Consider the following 24,971-nt stretch of genomic DNA (forward strand, 5'->3'; position numbering starts at 1 on the left):
CCCACAGTGGCAGCGACGAAACACCCACCTTGTTCCACCTAACTTGGTCATGCGCAGCCTTCTCAGACGGCCGTGCGCAGTTACTCGCAAGCGCCACGGTTCCGACCGGCATTGGAGCATGTCGAGTATGTTAGGAACAACCCCGAAATATATGAAAAGATCACAGACTGCTCTGGAAGATGGCCTTTGTAAAATGAAGGAAGCTCACACTAATGCGTAAGACTTGAAGGTATAGCGAAGCTGTACACAACAGCAGCGTTTTTCCTCTTTTTCGCCTCACGGCGTCGTTTAAAGGGATCCCGCAACACTTTTTTCAACTTTTTTTTAAATCTTAAATGCTTTCAGAACGTAGAGAGAGAGAGAACGATATTTAATGAAGTCTGGCGATGTTATCCGGGCTAAAATGCCCAACTTGCTACGCCAGTTGATGACGTGATGCAGATGATGGCGATGATGTTCAAGAACTTAATGTTCACAGAAACGGCGAGTTATTCACAGCGACTGGTCTAGACCTGTGTGTTGCAGGTACTCTATCAGAGCTTTTGTAGCCCGTAAAGCACGTTTGGTACAAGTCCATGGTACTAAGACGTCATTTAGCTGAATGTCAACGGAAAGCGGCAGTCCCAAAGACACTGCAAGGGACACTCTGAGCACTGAATCGAGCACATTCACAGAGGAGGTGCTGGATGGTTTCTCGCACATTACACTGCGGGCAGAGTGGCGAAGTAGCTTGTTTTATCTTGAAGAGGAAGTTGCGCGTGTATGCGACATTCAACCTCATGCGATGTAGAATCGCTTCTACACGCTTGAAGAGTCCTGGTGGCATTTTGAATTTGCAGTTGGGGTCGATGCAGATAGCGGCGCGTAATAACGTGATACGTCATCCCAGGCTGCACACTACATGTTCCATGCCAGGCTGGATGCAAGGACAGATGCATCTCTTCTGGAAAATGGTATGGGTATTGCCGATGAACGATGGTTATGCGCAACGGATGCGGCAATGTCCGCCTTCACGTTGCCAGTTATCCCACAATGGGCTGGAATCCACTGAACTGCAATGCGATGGTGCGCTTGTACAGCTTGGAAATGTAAAGCGTGTATGTCAGACACAAGCTGGTCTTTTGGAAATAAGACGCTAGACATTGAAGGGCAGCCCTTGAGTCCTCGAAGATGGCCCACTCTCGTGGAGATTGCCGTTGATAATATGAGCGAAAGCCACCCTCAGAGTTGCAAGTTCGGTAGCCGTAGTTGACGTTTTGTGACTGAACATGGCACTGATGGGGGTGCGTGATGACGGGATCCACACCCCGATAGTGGATGATGTTGATGACACCGTAGTCACCCAACACACCCAGTACGTAGATTAGGGGGTCGCAAAGTACCCCAGCCAAAAATTACTGCTCTATGCCCACCAGATCACTTGGAAACTCGCTCAAAAGATTTTTCCCTCTTTCCGGGTAGTGAAGTTCTTCGACGGCCTGAATTACGTCCCTGAGGCCATATAGGGCTAGTGCGCTGCTACTTCGGCCGTACACGCAGCGCCACCTGGCAGCCTCCGCGGCATTTTTTGCTTGTCCGGGTCTTAGCGAAGTCAGCCGCCGCCGGTAACGAAGTGTTGCGGGATGGCGCCTGTGCGGGCGAAAACACGCAAATCAGTGTACTGTTGCGTCTACGGATGCCATAACAGCTACGCCAACACTGCTGACAAGCTCCCGAAAACCAGTTTTTATTCCTTTCCGTGGAAGCCGTACGAAGAGGAGCGCAGGCTGCGCTGGATTAGGGCTGTGCGTCGTGCAAGGTAAACAAGCGCGTTTGGCGTCTCTTTTGGTCTATTTGCGTGTTGTAACTGGCGTTATTTCCATCTTTGGCCTCGTAATTTTCTTCTCTTGTTGGTTATTAGCCCAGACGGAGGCATGTGGCTGCCGGTACGAGACAGGAGCCGAATTTGCAGCGCTCACTTTGTTGGCAACGCAAAGAGTTCGGTCGTCGGTCACCCTGCGTATGTGCCGTCCATATTTCCGGCGTGCTACGGGAGAGGCGACGGCGTTACATCAGAAACAAAGCTCGAGAGATATCAGCGGTAAGTGCACATTTTCTGGTTTGTGCGCGTGTTGCTGAGTGTGCGCGAATTGTGTCGGCAAAGGCTTTCGTAGCGAACCGCCGTCATGCCACATTATATTGTTTTAGATCCCTAAAATTAGTTGTAACAAAATTGCTGCGATTAACTGCGTAGCAATGCGTATTCCTTCCTGTGAATGCCTTTCAGTGTTCACCGTCGGAGTGCCTCGGCTGTCGCGGCAACGCCGTTTGGGTCGGACGACACGCCTGAAGCACCTGCAGTTTCTGAAGAGTCGCCGACCACCTTTGACAACACAGCGCCAGAGTCGCCAGGAAATTGCACCACGTTTGCTTCAACGGTGAGCAGTTGGTCTGATTGAACTAACCGTGTGGGTGGATCGCTTAGTACAGATATCTTTGCTGTCACGCGCATTCACTGATGGCTCTGTGAAACGAAAGTGCTTTCACCATGCGCGAACGGAGTGAGAGAGAGTATTAAACACGTTTAGAAACAAACTTTCTGTACTGAATTTTGCCGCTATGCATAAAGATGGGGTAATGGTTAGATATTAATAATGAAAATAAAGATGGAATAATGGTTAGATGTTAATGATGAAAAATGATAAAGTGAGCATGAAATGACTGGCGTCTCGTTTTTAGGGCAATAATATAAAGGGAGATAGCTTGGCTCCACTTGCATGAGGTCTGACCTAGTGCAATTTGTTACTCGGCGAATTGGTTTGGTATGGTACACTTCTGTGTCGAATACGCTTTCAATAACTACATTTCAGATTGTTTTATAGTTTATATATGCAACGCTTTGCGTCAGTAAAGCAGAATGCAATTTCTCGAATTTTAATACCTTTTGTATTTTGTATTTTGTGATCACTTTCTAGTGTAACAACTAGCAGTGCACTTACCCGATATCCAGTCATATTCTAAGCACGAGTTTTGTCATATAGAAAAACCAACATCTCGTGTAACATTAAATTGCATTACATGTAGTGTAACAGTAGAAGTTGCCAGCTCTTCGTTATTTCTTCTCACTGTGTGAAGTGCAGCAATAACGACACAAGTAAGGAAATGAGGACATGATACAAGTGCGGCTGTTCGTCATAATGGTTCTAGTTCACACACCCCATATTTTGTTTGTCCCATCCTCCTCCATCCCCATCCCCATGTCGAAGAAAAAACATACTCGGCTTATAAATGCGCACTACTGAAATAACCCAAATGTTTAGAAGGACTGATTGTCCCATGTTTTTCATGTTTGCTTGTACGTGCAGTTGCGCTTCACACTGTCAGGCAATTTCACAGCCCTTAATGTAATTTGTCCTTTGTCGGTGACATAACAGTACGTATAACGTTATGAACTCACAGTTTCTGCACATGCATATTTACAGGGTACTCAGACAGATGAGCTCTCGTCCAGAGGCCGTTGCACCATATTCCTCTCCGCGGCGTGCCACGGAACAGCGTCCACGCAAGTGTGGCACACCGACACCGTGGACAGTGGCGTGCAGACGAAAGTGACGACAGCCACTGCATGCACCGGGCCAGAAGAACGGACTTGTATATTTCTTGGCTACGATTCCATCAACAACAGAGCAGACTCTTTCAGGGAACTGTGCGGTGTGAGCGCAAATGTTTTCGCGTTACTTCTGGCCGTTTTATTCCCCGTAACTGTCAGGCAGATTGACGTCCCAGTTCCACAGAAGCTTGTGATTTTCTTGATGAAGCTAAAGCTGGGAATATCATTTGCCAGTCTTGGTGTCCTGTTTGGCCTGCGTAGGACGGCTGTAAGCCGCATATTTTTCTTTGTTTTGAGCAATTTGTTGACTGCGATGAAAGCGTGGATTCCAGAAACTTCCCTAGGCACTGTGCAAGCATCAATGCCTGAATGTTTTAAGGTGCACTACCCTCGCTGCCGGTATATCATAGACTGCACGGAACTAAGAACAGAGGAGCCACCGACTCTTGAACAACGACGTGCTCTTTTCTCTCACTATAAGGGGGGTTATACTCTGAAGTTCTTGATAGGAATTCTGCCGAATGGTGTAGTTACGTTTGTGTCGGACGCATATGGTGGCCGCACTTCGGACACGCAAATTACCCTTAATTCCGGATTTCTGGGCCGAATTGAGCCTGAGGATGTCATACTGGCAGACAAGGGTTTCCCTGGAATCAAAGCACCAGCGGAAGGCCAGCAAGGAATTGTTGTTCTGCCACCCTTCTCAAAGGGAAACGTACAATTCACATATGAGGAACTGCAACAAACGTACCACATCGCCCAAGTGAGAATACATGTTGAGAGAGTCATTCAACGGATCAAAATCTACAATATCTTGAACAATAGAATTTCGGTGGACCTAATTCCTTTTATGGGCAGCATAATGCGCATGTGCTGCATTCTGGCCAATCTGCAGCAACCAATCCTGAATTCTAACAAGCCCGACAATGTAAACAGTGCTTGACCATGCATGCCCCATAGTAAACTTTCACTTTGCCCCAGTAAATGTTGTGTACAATACATTCAGTTAAATAAACTTACCAAGGTGTAGTACTACATTTCAGGTGTTGTGATTATTTGCTTTTGTTTTCATTTTCGCTGTCAACGCATGAAACCACTGTAACCAGGCTTGAAATGGTACATGCATTTTAAAGGAAAAGGCTGAAGTATTTTTCAAAAATTTATTCAGACAGAAGTTGTCTGGCATACAGAGGCCACAGGCAGACGTACTGTGCCATTATGTAGCGATGCGTCGGAAACTGGTTCCACTGTCTCTTGTGCAGTGCACGGACCAAATTTTAGAGCAAGCAAAACAATCAATTTTCATAATAGTATTTACACAGCAGAAGCATATGGCATTTTACTCAATTCAAACCACATCATCAAACAAAATTGCCGAGTCCATTGTGTACACAGACTCTCAAGGCGTTGTACAGGCACTGTCATTAGGAAGGTCATCTAAAAACTATGATCGATGCTCTTTTCAAGGTACTAATGACTGCTTATGCCTCAAATCTTGAAATAACTATGCTTTGTGCCAGGGCATTGTGGAATCCCTGGCTATGAGGCCGCCGACCAAATGGCTGGTGATGCTGCTCTCATGACAGTTGACGTTACAACAGTACCTTACACCAACCTAAAGACACATCAGACGGCAGCTTTGTAACACGAGGCAATTACACTGGAGTCAACAAACAGACAACAAACTACGTGTAGTAAAACCACAATTGGGACGCTACATAACTGACTCCCACAACAGATACACTGAAGTCGCTCTGGCTAGGCTGTGGATAGGCCATACACGTGTAACGCACTCCCACCTGCTCAAGGATCTCCGCGACCCATGTGTAGCAGTTGTGGAAGGGGGGACCTATCCGTATTCACATACTGATCACATGCAAGAAACTTGACACAACACGACACAAATATTTCCCTGAATTATACAGGCTACACATTTCTTTGCACCCATCATACTTTTTAGCCGACGAGCCAATGTTTTCCAGTCAACGTGTTAAGTTTTTAGCTGAGGTGAACTTTCTGCAGGCACGTGTAATCATCCTATCTCCATTGTCTGTTGTTTTTCATCACCTTTACTTTTAGTCACATGTTTTAGTATTTACGGTCTCATCAAAATTCAGTAACTACTTCTTCGACGCTCTTTGCCCATAGTTGGCCTTGAGCCAATAAAACCCAAGCATCATGATCATCATCAGATGTACTGTGCGTGACAGTGGCCTGCTACACCTACAGTTTACATTACATACAAAGAAGAAAAAGAAAGACGAGAACAGGAGCAAGGTTATACAATGATTATAAAAAGGCAACGTAGAGAACATCAAGTATGCTAAAGCAGCAAAAAACTGAACACACAGAAGTGGTTGCCTTTTTGAAGGAGGCGAAAAGCGAGAACGTCTGTCCTTCAAGATTTCGGTGCATGTTAAAGATCCACACGTGGTCGGAAATAATCCAGAGCCCTCTGCTATGGCGTACCTCAGAGCCCACGTGTAGCTTCTACGCGTTGAACCTTGTACATTACCCGCCGTGGTGGCTCAATGGCTAAGGCGTTGTGCTGCTGGGCATGAGGTCGCGGGTTCGATCCCCGGCTGCGGCGGCCGCTTTTCTGATGGAGGCGAAAAGCAGAAACGCCCGCGTGTAAGAGATTTCGGCGCACGATAAAGATCCCCAGGTGGTCAAACTTAATCCGGAGCCCTCCACTACGGCATGTCTCATCGCCTGCGTTACGTCGGTGCGTTAAATCCTATAATCAGTCAATCAAGAACCTTGTATATTACTCTCTGCGTGTTTTTACTTTTTTGCAAGGGCTTTTAGAAGGTGAGTGAAATAAAAACATTCCAGCTTGGGAATGTATTCGGCCAGGAACTTGTCGTTGCGTTTAACTTCAACAGTGATGCTTTGTTTTTTGGAATATACAAAAAACAAGGCATCACTGAGGTTTAATACGTACAGCATCACCATCAGCTGGGTGTAGTATTCGTGGCTGCTCTTCAGTGTCAGCTTGTCGTCCACATAATGCAGGAACTTTACATGGCTGATGCATCTCTCAAAATCTATGAGCATGCTATCCTGCAAAATGAATGGGCACTTGATTTCGACGAGGCGGGTTGTATCACCAGTGATGACGAGCCCATCGGGACTGCCACACAACCACGGCTGCTCTGGATGGACCACGAGTCCGACCTGCCGAGGAAAGTGAGGCAAGATTGTTTACATTTTGCTGAGAAATGTGCGGAGGGATTACCTCATGTTCAAGGGCCATTGACAGCTCCCTCCTGGCTTCGGCTTCGGTGTTTCTGCCTGCAAAAATAAAAAAGAAAAGAAATGTGTTAATGTGGACTGAGGAGTTCTAACATGAGAAAGTTTGTTTGTTCAACAAACTTTCTTCTTCTTGTTAATATGACCTGTTTCATGCAATTTAGTTTATTAACGTGCATTTAAGACTCTATTTACTGCAAGTAAAAAGGACGGATTGAGCAAATGTTTAAGGTTGTGCACCCATACGTGAATCCTTACCGTAAGTTGTGGCTTGCGCCCAGAATGGGCGCGGTGAAGCGAGTGCAGCTGCAAGTGCTTCAAACTCTGTCCTCCTCGTTTTGATGCGGTGGGCCATCGTGCTTGTGATGCGGTGCTTCCGCTCTTGGTGCCATCTGTGACAAAATGTGCCATTTTGTATAAAATGCACAACACGCTGTGAAGCACATAAAGGCTGCAGATATAACAAACCTGTCTACAGCAGCCTGGCCCAGGGTTAAAAGCGCGATCTCCGCTATCTGCTCCACGCTTTTTTTTCACAAACGTTTTGTAATACGTTTCCTCTCTCTGCTCCAGCATAGCGAGCAGGTTGCACCTGTTTATTGTCAGGGGTACCACGCCCGCCACCTGCATGGTTGCGTACGTTTCTCGCGCTTCCCCGAGCAGCGATCTGACAACCTCGATGCCGAGATTGAGACTTTCGTCTACAGCTTCTGTGGAAGCACCGGTTGGATCTGCATTTTCGTCGTGGCTGTCCTCGCACGCGATCATGTCCGCGAACGCACACCTCACGCCCGAGAATTGGGCATGTACCGTTTTCGGGCACAGGGGTTTGAGTACTGGGGCAGGCAAGGGGCGACCTGTATAAATAATTATCAAGTTGTATGATGCAATACAAAAAAGCACGCATGCTTCAATGTTGAATAATCTGAACAATTCAAGAAAGCGCTCCTCGTGCTTACTTGCAAAGAGTTCCTTTATCTGTTTCTTCGTGTCCAGGGTCGGTCGCGCAGAGGGTTTACCCCAAGCACGCGGCAACTCCGTGCACGATTTCTCCTCGTGGCTGTTTATGAAAACGGCCACCGCCGCCGCGTGTTTATACCAACCGCGGCAGCCAGCCTTGCACGAACAGCGGCCTCGCACAATGCGCCTTGGGTTCGGCGACAACTACATAAACAAAACAAATCACCATGTACGTGAAATAAGCACATAAGGGTATCTCAAATACAATTCACTCACCTCCAGCCGCACGTCGTAGTCGCAAGTGCTCTTCATCTGCGGAATGCACCTGGCCACGATTTCAGACGGCGCCGTCTCGCTGAGGATTTCTTCTTTTACGCCGTACACGTGGTTGCTCGCGTAAAGCTTGATGCCGCGCCTGAAGCAACTTCCCTTGAAATACTTCTCAGGGCTCTGTATTTTACTAAAACCGCAATACAGCACGCACGATCCGCTTGGCGCCGTCATGCTGGCCTCGCGCGGACGCGGCCGAGCCATAGAGAAAGCCTTGCGGAGCTGCGTTGCACGGAACGGCGGCCAAGCAAAAAATGCGGCGCGGTAGTAGAGTAGTAGTAGACTTTATTGGAGCCCGAAAAGACGGCGGCACCCTTAAGTGCCGGATGGGGCGGTTCCCTGTTCACGGGACCCGTATGTGGCCAGCAGCTCCTGGCCCCTGGCCGCTAGCACAAGTTGAGTCTGCAGGGCGGGGCTGGCCAGCAAGGTCTCCCATCGCTCGTGGAGTGGGGGTGGGGGGTTGGGGAGGGGGGTGGGGGGTAGGGGTGCCTGGGGTTTAGTGCACTCTGCGATTATGTGTGCAAGAGTGCCAGTGCTGTTGTTGCAGAATGGACACGTGTCCTCTTCTTTCTCGGGATACATTCTATGTAACAGGACGGGGTGCGTGAGCGACCCTGCCTGTAGTCTCCTGAGTATTGTTTGCTGGTCCCTCGTCAGGGTGCGGTGTGGCTCAGGGAGGGTGCACCGCTCTTCTCGATATGATCTCGTTATATCTCTGTACGTGAGCACTGGGGTTGGGGTGTCTGCGTCGTGCCCTGCCCGGAGGGTCATTGCTCGGGCGTGGTAGTCGGCGATGGTGTTGCCGGCTACCTTTGAGTGGGCGGGCACCCACGTGAGCTCTATGGCTCTCCCCGGTGCTTGTTTCTTGGAGATGATTGCAGCCGCCACTGAGGAGATCGTCCCCCTCCGGTAGTTGCCGTACGCTCTTTTGGAGTCTGTGACCACTACCTCTGCCCCCGGTTGAACGAGTGCTAGGGCTATGGCCACTTCCTCCGCCGTCGTTGTTGGGTCTTTGGTCTTAATTGCGGCGCTGGTAACAAGCCGCTCCCTGTCAGTCACGACTGCTGCCGCGCGGTCGCTGCCTTTCTGTAGTGAGGCGTCGGTGTAGAGGACTCCTGGGTGTCCGTCTAGTTGCCTGGAAACGGTTAGTGATCTTGCTTCCCTCCTGCCATCGTCCTTCCCAGGGGTCATGTTACGGGGAAGGGGCTTTGTGTGTATGACCTCTTTCCATTTCTCGGTCAGGGGCGTTGTTGTAGGCATTGGCTCTATGCGCCATCCTATTTTGGTGAGTATTACGCGTCCGTGGGCCGTTTGGCTTAGTCGGACGCGCTGACTAGAGAGATGGGCCTCTGTCAACTCATCGACGGTGTTATGTAAGCCCATGGCTTGCAACCGGTTGGTTGACGAATAAATAGGTATGCCTAGGGCCTGTTTCGTTGCCTTGCGGATAATCGTGTCTATAGTATTCTTCTGCGTTTTGGTGAGACTGAGGTAGGGGACCGAATATGTAATTCTCGAGATTATGAAGGCTTGTACCAGTCGGATGGCGTCGTCCTCCTTCAGGCCTCTGTTCCTGTTAGCCACCCGACGGAGCATGGATAGAATTTTGTCTGCGCTGTTCTTAATTTTGCCTACTGCAGCATGCGCCTTGCCGTTGTTTTGCAGGAGGAGACCGAGGATCCGGCATTGCTCTGTTGGTTTGATCACCGTACCATCTATTGTGACTGAAATGGTTGGTGGCGGGGTCTTTTTGGGTTTTCCTGGCAGGACCACCAGGAGCTCAGACTTCTGTGGTGCACAGCTTAGACCGCATGACTTGGCATAGTCGTGGACTGTGGACGCTGCCAGCTGGAGGGTTTCTTCAATCCACCCATCCGATCCGGCTCGCTCAGTCCATATCGTGATGTCGTCTGCATAGAAGGCATGTCCTATGCCTTCTATCTGCTCGAGCATGCGGGGCAACGGTAGGAGCGCCAAATTAAAGAGCAGGGGTGATAGAACTGCCCCCTGCGGGGTGCCCCGCTCCCCAAGCTTAATAGGGTCCGACCTTTCGCTGCCAACCGCGATGCTAGCCGTTCTTGCGGCGAGAAAGTTCTTGACATAACCGTAGGCCCGTTGTCCGCACCTCGTCTTGTTCAGGTTTGTAAGTATGCTGGCGCTCCGCCTTTGGACTCCAAATTCGGCGATATTTTGACCCAACGTGACAAGAACTCATCATCACAAGATCCGGGAAGGTCACCCGACCATGTGGAACTAAAAATCACAGGTGGGCGACCATTTTTAGAGATTTCGTGAAGCTTTTTCGAACATCGACGGGAGCCGCCACGCTAACCCTAACCTCGCTTTCGGCCACGCCGGAGCGGGGCCGGGCGCGGCCCGACATCGGCGGGTCCCCTTATCGGAGCGGCGCTAGGACAACGCCCACTCAGAAAGATGGCCACGGCCATGCGTGTGGAAGTAGACGGCGTGGAGATTGATCCACAAACATGCACAAGATCGAATGGATGGAGGACGGCAGGAGAAAGAATCAAGAAGACGGGCGGCGACGCGGTAGGCCTACCGCCGGCGCCCGACAACAACAGCGAGCGCGCCAAGGCCACGCCTTGCCGCCCGCCCATTAACAAAGGCAAGCTGTTGAAAAGAGCACGGATGCCGGAGCTCCCGCGCGGCGATATGAAGATAATCGTGCGGCCGCGTGGAGGGCTCCGGGTCGGCGACGTGACTCGAGTAGAGCTGTGCAGGGCTCTGACGGCGGCGGCGCAGATCGCAGCAGAAGATTCAAGAGAAGACGTGGTGTGTCCGAACAGCCACCAGAACATCCTTGTAATCAGCACACCAAGACGGGAGAATGCGGACCGCTACACATCGGTGGAACGAATTGACGTCCGCGGAACTACGCACGAAGTCTGCGCCTACGAGGCGGCCCCCCACGGCACGGTGAAGGGGGTCATTCGGGACATTCCACTAGAAGATACCGCCCAGGATATCCAAGAACAGGTCGTTAAAGACTACAACCCGACGGCACTCCAGGCCAACCGCATCGGTAGGTCTCGGTCTGTGGTTATCGCTTTTGCGGGGCGAAAGGTGCCAAGATACATACGATATGGCAACCTTCTGATGGAGTGCACATTATACCGCAAACAAATCGAGGCCTGCCATGCGTGCGGCAGACTGGGGCACCGTATGGATGTGTGCCCCGACCCCAAAAACAAGATCTGTAGGGGATGTGGAGTAGCCAGGCCGGCGGAAGACCACACCTGCGAACCCAAGTGCGGACTGTGCGGCGGAAACCATCTCACAGCCGACCGAGTGTGTAAAGCTAAATACAAGACTCCTTACTCCTGCGGCGCGGCGCCGGAGGGGGCGCCACCGGTTCCAATTCAGTGGCGCCTCCAAACGAGCGCACGAGGCCTATAGCTGCTGTTGGCCGGTTTTCCTTCAGTTGCAGCAACAAACGCTTTTCGATAGCAACTTTAAAAATAAAGCCACAAAAACAAAGCAGAAACGGAAGGTGTGTCTGGTGCGACGATCAAATCACGCAGTGCCGCTCCGTGCTGGCGATAACTGTAGCTTTCGCAGTGTTTCCAGACGCGAATGAAAGAATGAAAGCGTTTATCGAAAGTGTTGCAGGGTTTCTTTAAGCCTCGCCGTTGTACGAGGGACCCCAGCTGTATGTTCGTCTTCCTCTATCGACACGATTCTGCGCCGCACGTGGCCTCGTGGCCTCGAGGCCACGTGCTCTTATCGCTGCGGCGGCGGCCTCCTCGCCTTCCTCCGCCACGGCCCGCGCACGGGTCCCGCGCACGTATCTTTTCCTCCTCGCCTATGACTCCCCGTTATCGGGCCGCTGCTCCGTGGCGGGGGCTTGCGGAAGGGCTGTGGTTTGACCTCTAGCGCTCAAGTGCAAAACTGGTCACCCCGCGAAGACTTCCATGCTGCGCTACAAAATGGTTTAATGGCTGACCGACTACCGTCCCAGTCATCCAGTCACAAATGAGCACTGGTGCGCTTCCATATTGCTACATCAACCATTAAGGCTCTCCTAGAACTACGCCGGACACCACACGCCCACAGGGTAACAACAGGGACACAACACGCGAAAGTGTTGTGGCGCCAATGGTACCTCGGGAGACACTTTGATGAGGACACTTAAATATTACATCGTTTCATTTATCACAACTGATTTGTGATGCATTTCCCAATCATTTTCCCTCCCCTACCCTTAGAGCTTTTTAGCCTCCTCTCTGTATTGAAGTAATTCGCTCTTTAAAATCGGCAGTTCATCATCATCACCAACAGCCTACTTAGGTCCATTGCAGGACGTAGGCCTCTCCCATTAACCCCCAACCGCTCCGGTCCTGCGCTTCTCGAGTCCATTCTTTGCCTCCGAAATTGAAGCCCGGGAAAATTTGCCCCAGCGCGCGGGATAGTGCCACTAGGTACGCAGTGTCCCTAGGGCGCGTCCAGAATTTCCCCGCGCGCGCCGATCGCCGTGCGCGCCACCACCGCGCGCAAGCGCGCGCGCGTTTGCGGGCTAGGTTGGCTCCCCCGGCAAGAGACTCGTGAGCCGCCGCCGAAGCCGGTCGCCTGGGCGTCGACGGCGAGCGAGCACGGGGAGCGTGTCGGTGACGGGACAATGTGTACGCCGCTGACTGAAACGGGCTCGAACTGAAGGGGCATGGCGAACGCTCGCCGGGGCGCAGGGAACACACATTCGGCCTCGCTGCTCGAGTTGACGTCGACGGCGACGACAACAACGCGCGGTCCCTAGAGAATGCAGGGTCCGAACTGTCGGTGGCGCAGGCCGCCGTCGAAGGGCACGCGGCACGCGTCGTCTTCCCACTCTCTCCGGCTGCTTCTAGTGCTGGTCGTCGCGGCGTGGGCCCCCGCGATGACGTCTGGATCCCAAGACTCTTCGGCGACTGTGTCGGACACGGCGGCGCTGGTAAGCTTCCATCCTGCATACTTACTTGCACGCTTTCTCCAGGCTCCGACGGATCCACACCGGCGGCTACACGCTCAACCTTCTATAACGATTACTACTGCACGCAATCTACTCATAAAAGCATCGTATGCTACGGTATTTCGGCTATACCAATTGATTTTTCTCTTTTACTGGTATCACTGCTAGTTTAATCCCGGGAAAAAAAACAAGGCTGGCGAATTTTACCGTATTGAATCGGAAGTACGGTAAGCAGGCACGCCTGCAATGCACCGCGCGGTTGGCTCAAGGGAGTTCTATAAAGTAACGCGGTCATTAAGCGACCTAGTTCACTCGCTTGTCATTCGCCCTCTGTGGCGTAGACTCAAACACGACAATATTTATCCTATTGTTCATTTACCAAGCTGTGTGGAGCAGGATCAAAGCTACGAGGCATGCTGAGGCGGTTCCATCTGCCAAACGGAGCCACGGAAATGTCTTTCCCATAATGCCCAACGCCTATTGTCGTTTTTATTCAGCCGGCCTCCGTTGAATGTTACGGAGTTAGCGGGGATTATTTGAGATCCCTGCAGCATCCACAGTGCTGCAGGCAGCTTGCGAAATGGACTCGCTTTTATTTTTAGCACCGTGCAAGCGTGCGATACGCAGGAAATCCTCGCTACAACGAAACCGCTTTGCTGGAATTCTCCCTTAATTCGAAGTTGTTCACGAATCACCCCCTTTAAACGAAGTACCGTGTATAACGAAATCAGTTTCCTGCCCGGAGGACTTCAATATAAGGAAGGTTCACTGTATTTTTGTGTTGTCTCTAGACGCGTTGTGCAAATTTAGTGCTCGTGTCGGGCTCTCTGTGAATGGAAACGGGGTGGCACTTACTCGCCGTACAAAGCACGCGTACTTTGGCGCTTGCTTGTTGATAGACGTCACTAACGGGAAAACTAACCCAGCGGTGTCTTTATTTTGTTTGTTTGCCAACAGCCGCTTCGAACACACACTAAATAATATTTGTATTAGTTACCTCTGCCCGTGCAGTCGCTGTCCTGAGTGAGTCCGGAGTTAACGTAGACTGAAAGTGGTCTTACCTGAGAGCGGTACCTGAAATTCTTACACCGCGTGCGGTTACTAATAATGGCTGATACCCTCGGTTCGAGCGAGAACATTCACTGCAATAAATTATCAGAACCAGCCTCATAGTTATTTAAAGATGCGCACAGTATGCGCCGTCTGTACGAACAACCATGTACGAGATAAGCAGTTAACAAGAGAGCCAGGAGGATGGTAATGTCCGCCTTGCTGATGCTTTATCATTTAACGGATTTAATGGCGGTAAACCAAGAGTAACGTAAACAGCGAGTGATGCGGCTGATATGATGATAATACCTGTGGAGGAAAATCAGGGAAGAAGGTAGTTAATCGCAACCGAATATTAAGCACATGGTGGGGGAAGTTTGCGTGTACTTGTTCTAAAAACTAGCGCTTCTGCCGTCGTTCTTCTGTGTCGTCGTGTTTATCGATCTCTAGTTTTTCCAACCAGGTATAAGCGAGGAGAAATACAATTAAGCCTGCTTCTAACGGTTGCTTGCATTATCGGCCCCTTCAGAAGCAGCGAAGTCGCGCTTGTCACCACCCCGATAAGAATAATAAGCCAACCATAATCGTCGTCATTTCCAGCAGTCGCGTCTCTTCATCGCCACGATGAGCAGGAGGACTGCCGCGTGGAAGTATAAGGGAAAACTTTCACCACTGCGGCGCCATCGCTATCGCATCAAAGCCAGCTCGGATTCGCATGAATGGCGCTGATTCAAAAGCGTACACAAGGCGTGAGCGCGAGTCAAGTGCGCGCTTTTGTTCGCCCAGAGCGAGGAAGATGCCGGAGCGTGTACTTGCCGCAAACAACGGAGAGAACCGCTCGCTGGCATCCCCGCCGCAACTTGCCCTGCTCGCTTCATTCTGTTGCGATAAGAAAGAAAGAAAGAAAGAAAGAAAGAAAGAAAGAAAGAAAGAAAGAAAGAAAGAAAGAAAGAAAGAAAGAAAGACAGAAAGAAAGAAGCGAAGAGATATGGCCTGATGAGCGTTCAGTGGGGAAATTATTATATATTCGTAGAGGAATGAAGGACGTTGCCTGCGGGCAAAACAAGGAAATTAGATGGCGCATGCGCTTCTTTTTATTTTGCTCTTCTCATTACCTTTTTTTTTAATATTTGGCTTGTCTACTAGGTGAGGAGAGCTTTCGAACGAGCGTACACATTTCGCTTCCCTAAGAAATAGTTTCGTCGATTTCTTTCTATTAAGCAGTTCAAGCTTGCACCAGTGTAGATCGGTTACAGTAGGACAGGAAGCCCGCTAAACTTAAATGTATTTAAGCTTGAGCACTGTGGTTAGGTTTTAGCGTAGACAGTTTAATTCGTTACAAGGGCTTACGCGCCGTTTCAACATAGTAAGGCCATTTTTCGGGGCGATCAACCGCTTGCCGATCGCTATAAAGTGTGCGGGTGTATGTCCGGTACCGGGAAAAGATGACGTCTTGCACCCAAAGTGCGGGCTTCGCTGCATCGCCCGGAACTCATCCTGCATCCTGACGTCTGGGAAAGCACGAAAGCGCGCAGAACGCTTTCGGAGTAGAAGTTGCAGCGACTTCCTGAGGTATCCTTCCACGAAGCGAATGCATGACGGCGTGGGCGAGGCGCTTTTGCATGTTCGGGCGAACAGACTTGCACCCCGACGGCCAGACGACGACAACCGGAAAAGCGTTGATTATATACGGCATCGGAAGCCGTTTTATTGTTAATGTTTCATTCCTTGGCACGGAAGTAGGGCGCGAGTGATTACACGCAGATAATCGAAGCGTCTCCTAGCTGGTTCGGCGAGGGTTAATTTAACGGAAGTGAAGCGACACCAGGGATATCCGCTCTCTTCTATAAACAAGGAGGAAAACGGGTAGCTAAACATGCAGTCAGCTCGCCTGTGTACCAAGCTCCTCCAACATTAAAGTATTCCGTAAGCCGAAAGTCCGCGAGGCCCTGTAATTGGATCGGACATCCGGGCCAATCCCAAATTGATGACGCCAAGCGTCAAGCGCTCGACAGGAACAAAGAACACGAGTTTAAGACGGTTTTTTCTACCACGCCGAATAATTTATAAGTGCGCTGGATTTAACGCCACACTCCTCATCATCAATTGAAAAGTAGTTAGTGCTTATCCAAACCCTGGGAAAGAAATCAGTAGTGTATAATTAGTATAGGTTAGGATGCATTGGGGTCACATGCTCGTGTAATGGTCAGCATGTTTGCGCTGTCGTTGGAAGAAGTATGAGCAATATACAAACAATGCTTATGCCTCTGGTGCCGACTTGTGAAGCTAGGAGATACGTGGGCAGAAGCGCCTCGAAGAAATTCAGCGCCCTTCCGCGCTGTGAAGAAGGATGACCAGCAAAACTGTGGTGCCGAGCCTCAACGTGAGCGAGAATATGCTTTGACCGGGTCGTAGTAGTTAAGGAGTGCACGAAGCAATTCACGCTTGTTTGTAATTTGCGATTTGAGCATACTTCCTGGTTAATTACCTGAATGAAAATTTGACGAATTAGAGTACTATTCCAGTGGACAAACATAGGGCTGTCCGTCTCCCTCCCGTAGAAGCCCGTTTATCGACAGCAGACGAGAATTACACAATATTTACAACTTTACTATGAACTACGTAATTTTGTAAAGTAAATAAAACTCGGTGTAATGTTTGAGTCGCCTCAGCGGCTGTTTCTGGGTGGTTTTAATAAAGCAAGGGTTAGACCCACTTTCCGTAATGATACTCCCTCCGAACATGGCCGTGCTTCACTGGGCAACCCTTGATGTGGAAAAGCCATCTTACAAAAAACAAGCTTACAGCGATCCCTTAAAGTCGGCTTCACCTTTAATTACGTATGCATTGTTTGGAAGGCACATTTTAGGGGAAATATAAGCCGTTTTGTATTAAAATATGAAGGCCCTAGGGGCTTCTTTTATTCGTTATGATTTTTTCCCCATACGCTGAAGGTGTGACGCACAGTTTGCAATCCCGGGGGTTTGAATGGGCGCCGCAACGTGGCTCTACACTTGCGTGCTATTCTTGTCTACATCGCTCTGTTGACCGAGACGATCCCCTGGATTCTAGCCTTAAACAGCTTTGCTGTAAAAACATTCCGTTATGCGAAAGAGTCGCGGAAAGAAGGGTCATGGAAGTAGCGTTTACGAATACGAAACGAGCATCTGGGACCAGGGGTAGATGCTCATGTGGAAATATTGCATCTGAAATAAAGGGCCCAAAGTGAAGTTTAGCGAGACGTGTGGTGTTGTGGACTAACGACAAGTACCGCTGAAACAGAGTAGGAGGCGCCTCTTTAAATAGAACTCTTAAGATCCCAACCCTTCCCAGAGATCCCAACTCAGTAGCCTTCTCAAAGATGCCTACTTAGGAACGGCAGAAGAAAGGCGGCACGGAGACAATTCGGTGGAGATAACTCGATGGAGCAAAGAATGAGTTTCGCCTTCATCCTACTGTGCATTTGATACTGAATGTTGGCGACGAAGACGACAGTGATGATAATTATGATGCTGGTGGTTGTCGAGGCTGTGATTATGCTGCTGATGGCATATGTATAATATAGCGGCAGGTGATGATTACAGTTGGATAACGTCAAAGGCGGATTTGGTGAGATGCGATGAACAGGCTTAGCGCCAACAAACTGTATTAAGTTTAGGAGCGCCGACTGTCTAAGATGGGAACAGTGGCTTCTCCGAAAAGCTACCTTTGAATGTGAGCACGCTCGAACGCCGGTGCAGTTTGAGAGTACTTTAGTGTAGAGCCCTACGAACGCTAACTGTATACTGAAATTCGGTTTGCACGATGCATGCCTCACGCACAGCGAGTGACTTTGTAGGACTTTTTTGGGACACGGCGTGCACCGAGTCTTGGTGATGATGATGATGATTTCTATTGGTTTCCCCTTTTAGCGGGGTGATGACATGTAACCTTACCAAAAAGGACTAATATACCTATGTTTTATACTCAAACCAAACGGGCGGGGCCCTCTGGTGGTCTCGATTGGGCGTTCCTACGCGATAAGATTAGTGTCTGTAAAAACGCACTACAATCCCGAAATTCGCAAGACGGCACTCAAACACGACTGGTGCTAAGGGGAAAGATCGCCGCAAATACATAAGCTTGTTCTTCAAATATAGTTGGAGTGAAATCATGAACAGATCAGATTTCTAATCTTCCCAAGGAAATTCCCCCCAAAACGGTTATATTTTCTTCATTTAGAAAAGAATGGGCCGATGTATAAGTAGGTGGTGTTGGCGGACAAGCTCTCTGCCGCTCCGCGGTCGCCAGCTGACTGCAGGGCCGAACTGCTGCACAGGCCGATAAAGCGGTCCGTCGGCTCGTTTGTTTACTTTATGATGGGGCCCGTGTGAGAGAGGGCGCTTGGGTTCACAGCGGCTTCTAAAATCACGGCTTAGAGGCCCAAGTTCCTGTGCCGTCGGCGATGCGTGGCCGGAGGGTGGCTTCACGCCTCAACCACGACTTCTCCGAAAACCGTGCTGTGGAGGAGTAGGTGTGAAAAAATAGAGAAAAAAAGAGTTCAAAGCTTGAAGCAAAGAAACAAACAAAAAAGGGACAAGACGGGGAAGTCTTAGGATAGGTGTTCGACGGTTTGCGGCTCATGAAGTACACCGTGGCGAAGCCGCTAGAACTTTCGGAAGCATTTACTTCGTTGGTTCGGAAGAACTGGGGGTGGTGGCTTATAAAAACGGCGCTTTAATATGTGGTATTTACGTCTAACCGCTCTATTCTTCGAAAATATTTTGAGTGTACTTTTGCTCCTTGCTCAAGCAATAAATGTCTGAATTGATCGCTATTTGAAAATTTTACGAGCGATTTTGTTACAGCGCCGCAGAACCAAAAATCGCTAGCTCTTTTGCAAATCGCCGCAAAGCGTATAAGTATTAAACAAAATGCTTGACAGCGAGAGCGCGTCTACGAGCGATTCTCGCTCAAACTCATGGCTACCATAGAAGAATTGGATTAAAGCGGTGGCGCGGATTTGGTTCCTCCCGGTGGTCATCTGTGCGGCAGTTACGGTTTATGTCACCATACCTAGTGCACGGATAGGGCGGCTTGCTCGCATCGCCCTTGCGTGATTGCGATGGTAGTCCATTTATTCGTGCGAAAATGTAGGAAAAAAGAATTCAAGTTTTGCTGTTATCTTCTCAAAGTTTTAAAGCTCTGAGTGCCACCCTGGATAAAGTTGCCACTTATGTCACCGAACGCTTGCCAAAACGTCAGCGGATACATGTTTCTAGGCTTATTTGTTCGCTGAAATTAAGGCCCCAGTTATCAGTGACAATGTTGAGGAAAAAAAATTGGTTTGGGCTGTAAATAGGGCTGTTCGTTTTCGGGTATTATAACTTTTTAAAATTGGGGGGAGGGGGGAATCGGGTGCTATTTTTCAAACTGTTCATCGGGGAGAAATCGGGTAGTTTTGTAAAACCCTTCCGAAATTCGGGTTTTTCGGGTTAAATCTACAGACAGTACGTCTGTAGATTGAATACGCTCAGTTTATTTTATCAAAAGGTTCCACGAACTAATCTCTAACACGTTAAAATTGGTCTTTGTTTCAAGCTGGCAACCGGGGGAGAGGAAGGGGGTGGGGGGGCATCAGGGTTTTCTGGCAAATACTCTCCGAAATGTGGCCTTTCTTTGAAACTGAATCAGTAATGATGGCAGTAAAGAGCATTGATAACTTCTAAGAAATGAAGCATTTGATTCACGAAAAGCTAGTTATCGCTTTTTACACATCCTTACTTACATACATTATCATCTGCATGCGTAACATGTCGTTCTCCATTCGAGACCGGTCCAATCATTGAAAGTATCTCAGGCGGGAGAAAGTTCTCTCGACGTCGCAGCTTTCATTTGCTAGGCGCCACAATGTCAGTGCAGCATTTGCGAGCCTGAGATAGCGAGCGGCAGAGTCATGCCAATACCCAATGAGTTCGAAAGCTGTGTTTGTGGGGCTTGCTTCCAGCAAGTACTGGTTGAGAATGGCAGACCGTCAGCGCACGATTGCACAGATCGCTACTTCGAAAAGGTCAATTCGGGGATAAATCGCGCTTAACCCGATTCTCCGGACAGAAGTTCGGGGTGTAAAAATTGGTCAAAATCGGGTTTTGCAGAGAAGGAACAACTCTAGTTGTAAAGAGTCGAGACAGGTCGGTCAAATCTGGATCTTCTGCCCAGCAACTCAGCGTCCTAACAACCGAGGTGCCTATGCGAGTAGAGCAACAAAGTGTCAAAATAGCAACGAAGAACAGAGCGCGTCGTAAACCGCGATAAGCATACACACACGCCCTAATGGCGCCGACAGCCTCCGGCGTGCGCGCTCCTGTAAACCGTTCGTTGGCCACAGTCGCCCCTCCTGCCTGACACGCTCGCTCGCTGTAAGCAGCTGTTCCAGGCAGGTTGTCTCAGCTTTTACTGCCGTCTCGCAGCCGGGTCGACATCGGTTAAAGCTGTGCCTTCTTGGGAGGAAGGCTGTTGACGTTACGCCGGTGGCATTCTGCGGGTCTCCTGGCAGCCGTCTTGGAGACTGTACACGCATACGCACGTACAGTCGAACCTCGTTAATTCTAACTCGAAGGGGCCCTAAAATTTGTTCGAATCAAAGAAGGTCGAATTAACGAAAGCTATTTAAATACACATAACTTTGCCGGGACTGCAGCGTCCTTTCGAATAAACCAGAAGTTCGAATTAGGCGGGTTTGAATTAACGAGGTTCGAATTTAGTAGCAGGAATCCCCACCCCTACCCCTTCTTTTTTTCTCCTCCGCTGACGCTAACAGCGCACCATGTACACGCCGTGGAAAAGCTGCGGATGGCCTTAGCTTCAGGGGTTTACCCAGAATTCTGATTTTGGGGAAGGGGGGGGGGTGTCAAAAGTCTCCTGGGTGGTGTTGGGGGATGTTGGGGTGCGTGTATAAATTCGTGGGCGGGGAGCTCGTGGTTGTGGAATCTTTTTTGGGGGGCAGGGGGGAGGTGTCGAAATTCTCCTGGAGGGATGTTGGGGGAGAGTTGAAGGGGGGGGGGGGGGGGTGTATAAATCTCTGCTTAGCTTACACCAGAAACCGAGCGAAGAGTCGTGATCTACTCACAATATCGTTGTGACGCGAACAGTAAGGGAGAAAGGTCATGCGCACGAGAAATGTAGACAACCCACAACCTTTTAGGCAGAGGTGCCTATGTCGATTCAGAAGGCACATTTCGTTCGTAGGTGGGACAACTTTAGGCGCAGACGAATTTGAATTTCTTCTCCGCTTATCTTTGGTCCGCAATTATCCATGCAGGCCCTGCTTCATTTATCTATCGTCGATTGCGAACCGAACTGAGTGCACGATACCGTGCACGGCTTTATGACTTTCTTGCGTATTTTGGAGGATATCGATTTTCTACCTCCGTTTTACGGCCCGGAGATTGTGCCTCGCGACATATATATATATATATATCTATATATTATATATATATATATATATATATATATATATATATATATATATATATATATATATATATATATATATATATATATATATATATATATATATATATATATATATATATATATATAGACTGAAAAGATAAAAACTCACACAGAGCGCGAAAAAAATAAGGTTAGTAGAGACAGAGACAAACGAGAAAGACTTAGAAAATGAAAATAAGTTTACTGACGTTTCAGGGAGAGGACTCCCCTTCTTCAGTTGACTCTGAAGAAAGGGAGTCCTCTCCCTGAAACGTCAGTAAACTTATTTTCATTTTCTAAGTCTTTCTCGTTTGTCTACATAGAGAGAGAGAGAGAGAGAGAGAGAGAGAGAGAAATATGGTTTTCCGGGAAAATAGCTCGGGTTAATGGTTCTAGACTTGCCGCTACGCTTTCTGTAGGGCCGTGGTGCACCCTTCGTACCTTTGGATCCTTCTTAGCGGCCGACTGTCAATAAATTCAAACCACCACAAAAACAACAACAACAAAAAAAAATCCAGCATACGCTGCGCCAGTGGCTAGCGTTAGAAGTAAACGAAAATAAGCAAAAGCGGGAAAGGTGATGGCTTCATGAGAGAGGGGGGGGGGAGGAAGAGAGAGGGAGAAAGAGAAACAAGTCTTACTCCTGGAGCAAAGAGGCTGACGTTATGCGTCTCGCCTCGTGATGCCGTCCATGCAAACGCCCTCGCCTTCGGTGGCTGTTCGCGCTTGGGTCAGGACGTTGGGCTGGATATCCGGATCAGGACTGTCTGGGGAAGCCCGCCGTTGCTCGAAGGAGGGATGAGAACCCAACAAAGGACGTCCCGCAATGACTAGGCCCAGGAAAACCCGAAAAAATGAAAGGAGGCGCTGTAGTCCTATAATCACCGGGACGCGTCCTCGTCACATACGACGAAAGGTTAAGCAATTTAGGCGAAAAAACGCAGACACGCGTATGACGCATCAGCCTCCGCTTCCACCGAACTGCACGCTGAGAACGGCACGAGGCGTGCCCTCGACAGTCCCAGAAACGTGCGACTCAGCTCACGTGCCGTAAAACAGGAAAACTGCGCCGCTCCAGAAAGGTTTGACGCCAGGCTGACCCGCGCGAGTAGGCAACCCATTCACAACGTTCGCGTGTGGTCCTCTAGTCCCCGCAGTGCGTAATCCTGATGCACGTCTTCGTGGGCGACTAACACGCCCGGTCGCTTGGCGGGAACCAGGTGGTGGACGAGGCGTGAGGTCCACTGCGGCATTATCATTGAGTATCGAGTGCCGTTACACGAACACCTGCACATTTTTAACGGTAGATTTTTTTTTTATTGAAGGGAGCGATTCTATTTTGGGAGCCAGCACGCCAGCTCGTCTGTGCGCTCCATGCAACTGCTACTCCCCTCATTCCTAGTACCCTTTCTTCTTTCCCCTTTCCCTCACAAATGAGGGGTTGGCATAATTTATGGGTCGGTTCAGAAACATACGATCTGACTACACGCAGCAATAATTATAAAATCCGAAACACTCATAAGAAGACGAGCGCACCGACGTGAAGTGTCTGGATCATAGGAGATCATTGTTGGCGCTATTACAATACATTTAAGAAGTACAATGACCGCAGTTTTTTACTGTTAGCAACCTATGTTGTTATGCAAGCTCCAATGGATAAAATCCTGACATCTGCGAGCTTAGACTTATATCTTCGTTTCCGGGACTCATGACTTCCGTTGCATTTGCCCCCTTCGTTCCTTCCGTATACGAGAAGTAGGGAGAGATGTTTCTATTTGTGTTTTTTTTTTTTGCTCAGCCAGAATGCGAGATTTTATTGTATAGGCCTTCGTCCTTTGATGAGGGGTTGCTTGCTTGGAGTTGCGTAAACGCACTCCGGCGTGCTCACACATGCCGTGTACTACGGATACCAGGAGAGGCCAGTCGCCGCGGTGGTCTGCTGGCCGCGACCGCATTCGATAGAACCGGAATCTGCGCCTGAAATAGCAGGGGGCCGTTGCCAGACACCGCGCGCTTGCACCGGCGACTAGCACGACGCAGTTTATGAATGAACTGGTCGGCGAAAGAGGTAACCGCCGCGGCCGCGCTCGATTCCAGGGCTGCTCCACGAATGCGTGGGAGCGAATGGCGTGCCGGGCGGTAATTAATGAAATCAGCAGCAGCGCATCCAAGCGCTGGCCCAGAATAATAATTGCCCTATCTGCCTGCCACTATAAGCTGTCGGCGCACGAACGATACTTTGGCCGCCGACGCCGCCGCCCCTCTTCTGTGCGGGTCTATATCTGTGTACACCATGTTCCCGATTTTTGGGGCGAAAATGGTTACAGCGCGTGCGTGGCCCGGTGATTGATGGTGCGAGCTGAAGAACACGTCCAACTGCAGCCCCAAGTATCCGGAGGCAGCGTTCGCGCTGAAGTACCCGCGTGAACGGTGCAAATAGGCATGCATAATGAACGCGGTGAAGGGGAAAAAAAGCAGCTTTGGATACGTTACTCGTGTGTTTTGTTGCAGTGTCTGGCGAGTTGGCTCTGGGTTCGGCTTAGCCACTATAGAGGGCTAACTGGAAAAACATTGCTTTAACGAACACATAGTTAACAGTTAACTGTTCCGTTTTCTCGTTATTTCGTCCATACTTAAAAGGGCAATGAAGACAAAATACAAGTCTGGTTCATTTTAAAGACTGCCTTGTCCCGATAACAATGACACCAATGTTATTACAAACCTCGAACAAATAATGAGGATATTAAAAAAAAAAAAACGTACGGAGCAGTGGCGACTCCCCCGCCACTTTTTGGCAACTTCTCTATCACGTCACAGAATCTTGTTTGTGTAATTGGATGCCGCCGAAGTACCCCATCGCTAAGACACATGACTGGACGATTGTAGTTGGGCCTGTAGTTTCGTTTGACCGCATCACTTGAATGATAACGCGCAGTTGACACACTGAAAGTTACCTTTTAGTGCTGGCCTCTAATGACGTCACTCCTGCCCATAACACCTCACCGGAGCGCGAAATTTTGAAAGTTTTTCTGCACCACTTCGTTTTTTCGGTTAAAAAACGTCTTTTGAGGCTAGAATGGAGGTACTGAAGCCTAATTTTTTAAAAGTAAGACAAATTTGTGTTTTTTGTCTTCATGGCGCCTTTGAAGAGCAATCGTGAGTTGGGGAGGACGGGGGCGGGGTGCGAATGAGTAAAATGTCGAAACAGTCAACCTTACCACCTTCCGTTGAAGCTTGGGTGGGCGATCCCTGCGGGCATTTCAGTTGTCCCAAACCGTTTCAAAAATCCTTCAGATAAATTGGTACAAGCAGGTTGTGAGCATGCCCGACCAGTGAGAATTTGCCTTTGCCATC

The 24,971-nt window shown here is 49.3% G+C and overlaps 2 protein-coding genes and 1 long non-coding RNA gene across 3 annotated transcripts in view; 2 read left to right on the forward strand and 1 right to left on the reverse strand.

The window, feature by feature from the left end:
- The first annotated feature begins 1,581 nt into the window (after nt 1–1,581).
- LOC144147385 (uncharacterized) lies at nt 1,582–3,840 on the forward strand. Its single transcript, XR_013317910.1, has 4 exons — nt 1,582–1,798; nt 1,901–2,080; nt 2,267–2,417; nt 3,462–3,840. It is a non-coding gene; the product is annotated as an uncharacterized LOC144147385 (long non-coding RNA).
- Nucleotides 3,841–6,329: 2,489 nt separating this feature from the next.
- Nucleotides 6,330–9,322, reverse strand: LOC144146215 (uncharacterized). Its single transcript, XM_077678179.1, has 6 exons — nt 8,964–9,322; nt 8,078–8,261; nt 7,801–7,856; nt 7,100–7,233; nt 6,714–6,883; nt 6,330–6,676 (listed from the first exon to the last, which is right to left on the reverse strand). Exons 1-6 carry the CDS (start codon nt 9,320–9,322, stop codon nt 6,374–6,376), a joined length of 1,206 nt encoding a protein of 401 aa, XP_077534305.1. The 3' UTR covers nt 6,330–6,373.
- Nucleotides 9,323–12,682: 3,360 nt separating this feature from the next.
- The window catches only part of LOC144144974 (matrix metalloproteinase-2-like), a 238,219-nt gene continuing 225,930 nt past the window's right edge, over nt 12,683–24,971 (forward strand). Inside the window, exon 1 of the mRNA XM_077676473.1 lies at nt 12,683–13,076. Coding sequence (XP_077532599.1) covers nt 12,906–13,076 — 171 coding nt within the window. The 5' untranslated portion in view covers nt 12,683–12,905. The remainder of the gene's footprint in view (nt 13,077–24,971) is intronic.

The sequence above is a fragment of the Haemaphysalis longicornis genome, unplaced genomic scaffold (genome assembly GCF_048455015.1).
Source record: "Haemaphysalis longicornis isolate Haplotype H1 unplaced genomic scaffold, Haemaphysalis longicornis Haplotype H1 scaffold_7, whole genome shotgun sequence".
Classification (NCBI taxonomy): Eukaryota; Metazoa; Arthropoda; class Arachnida; order Ixodida; family Ixodidae; genus Haemaphysalis; species Haemaphysalis longicornis.

Bases quoted from the DNA above. Each gene is read 5' to 3' on its own strand.
- LOC144146215 (XM_077678179.1), bottom strand. From the start codon at position 9,322: ATGACCCCTGGGAAGGACGATGGCAGGAGGGAAGCAAGATCACTAACC. The intron at 7,857-8,077 runs GTGAGTGAATTG...TGCTTGGGGTAA, and splicing joins ACTACGACGTGCGGCTGGAG to ACCCTCTGCGCGACCGACCC. The intron at 6,677-6,713 runs GCTCGTCATCAC...CGCCTCGTCGAA, and splicing joins TTGTGTGGCAGTCCCGATGG to ATCAAGTGCCCATTCATTTT.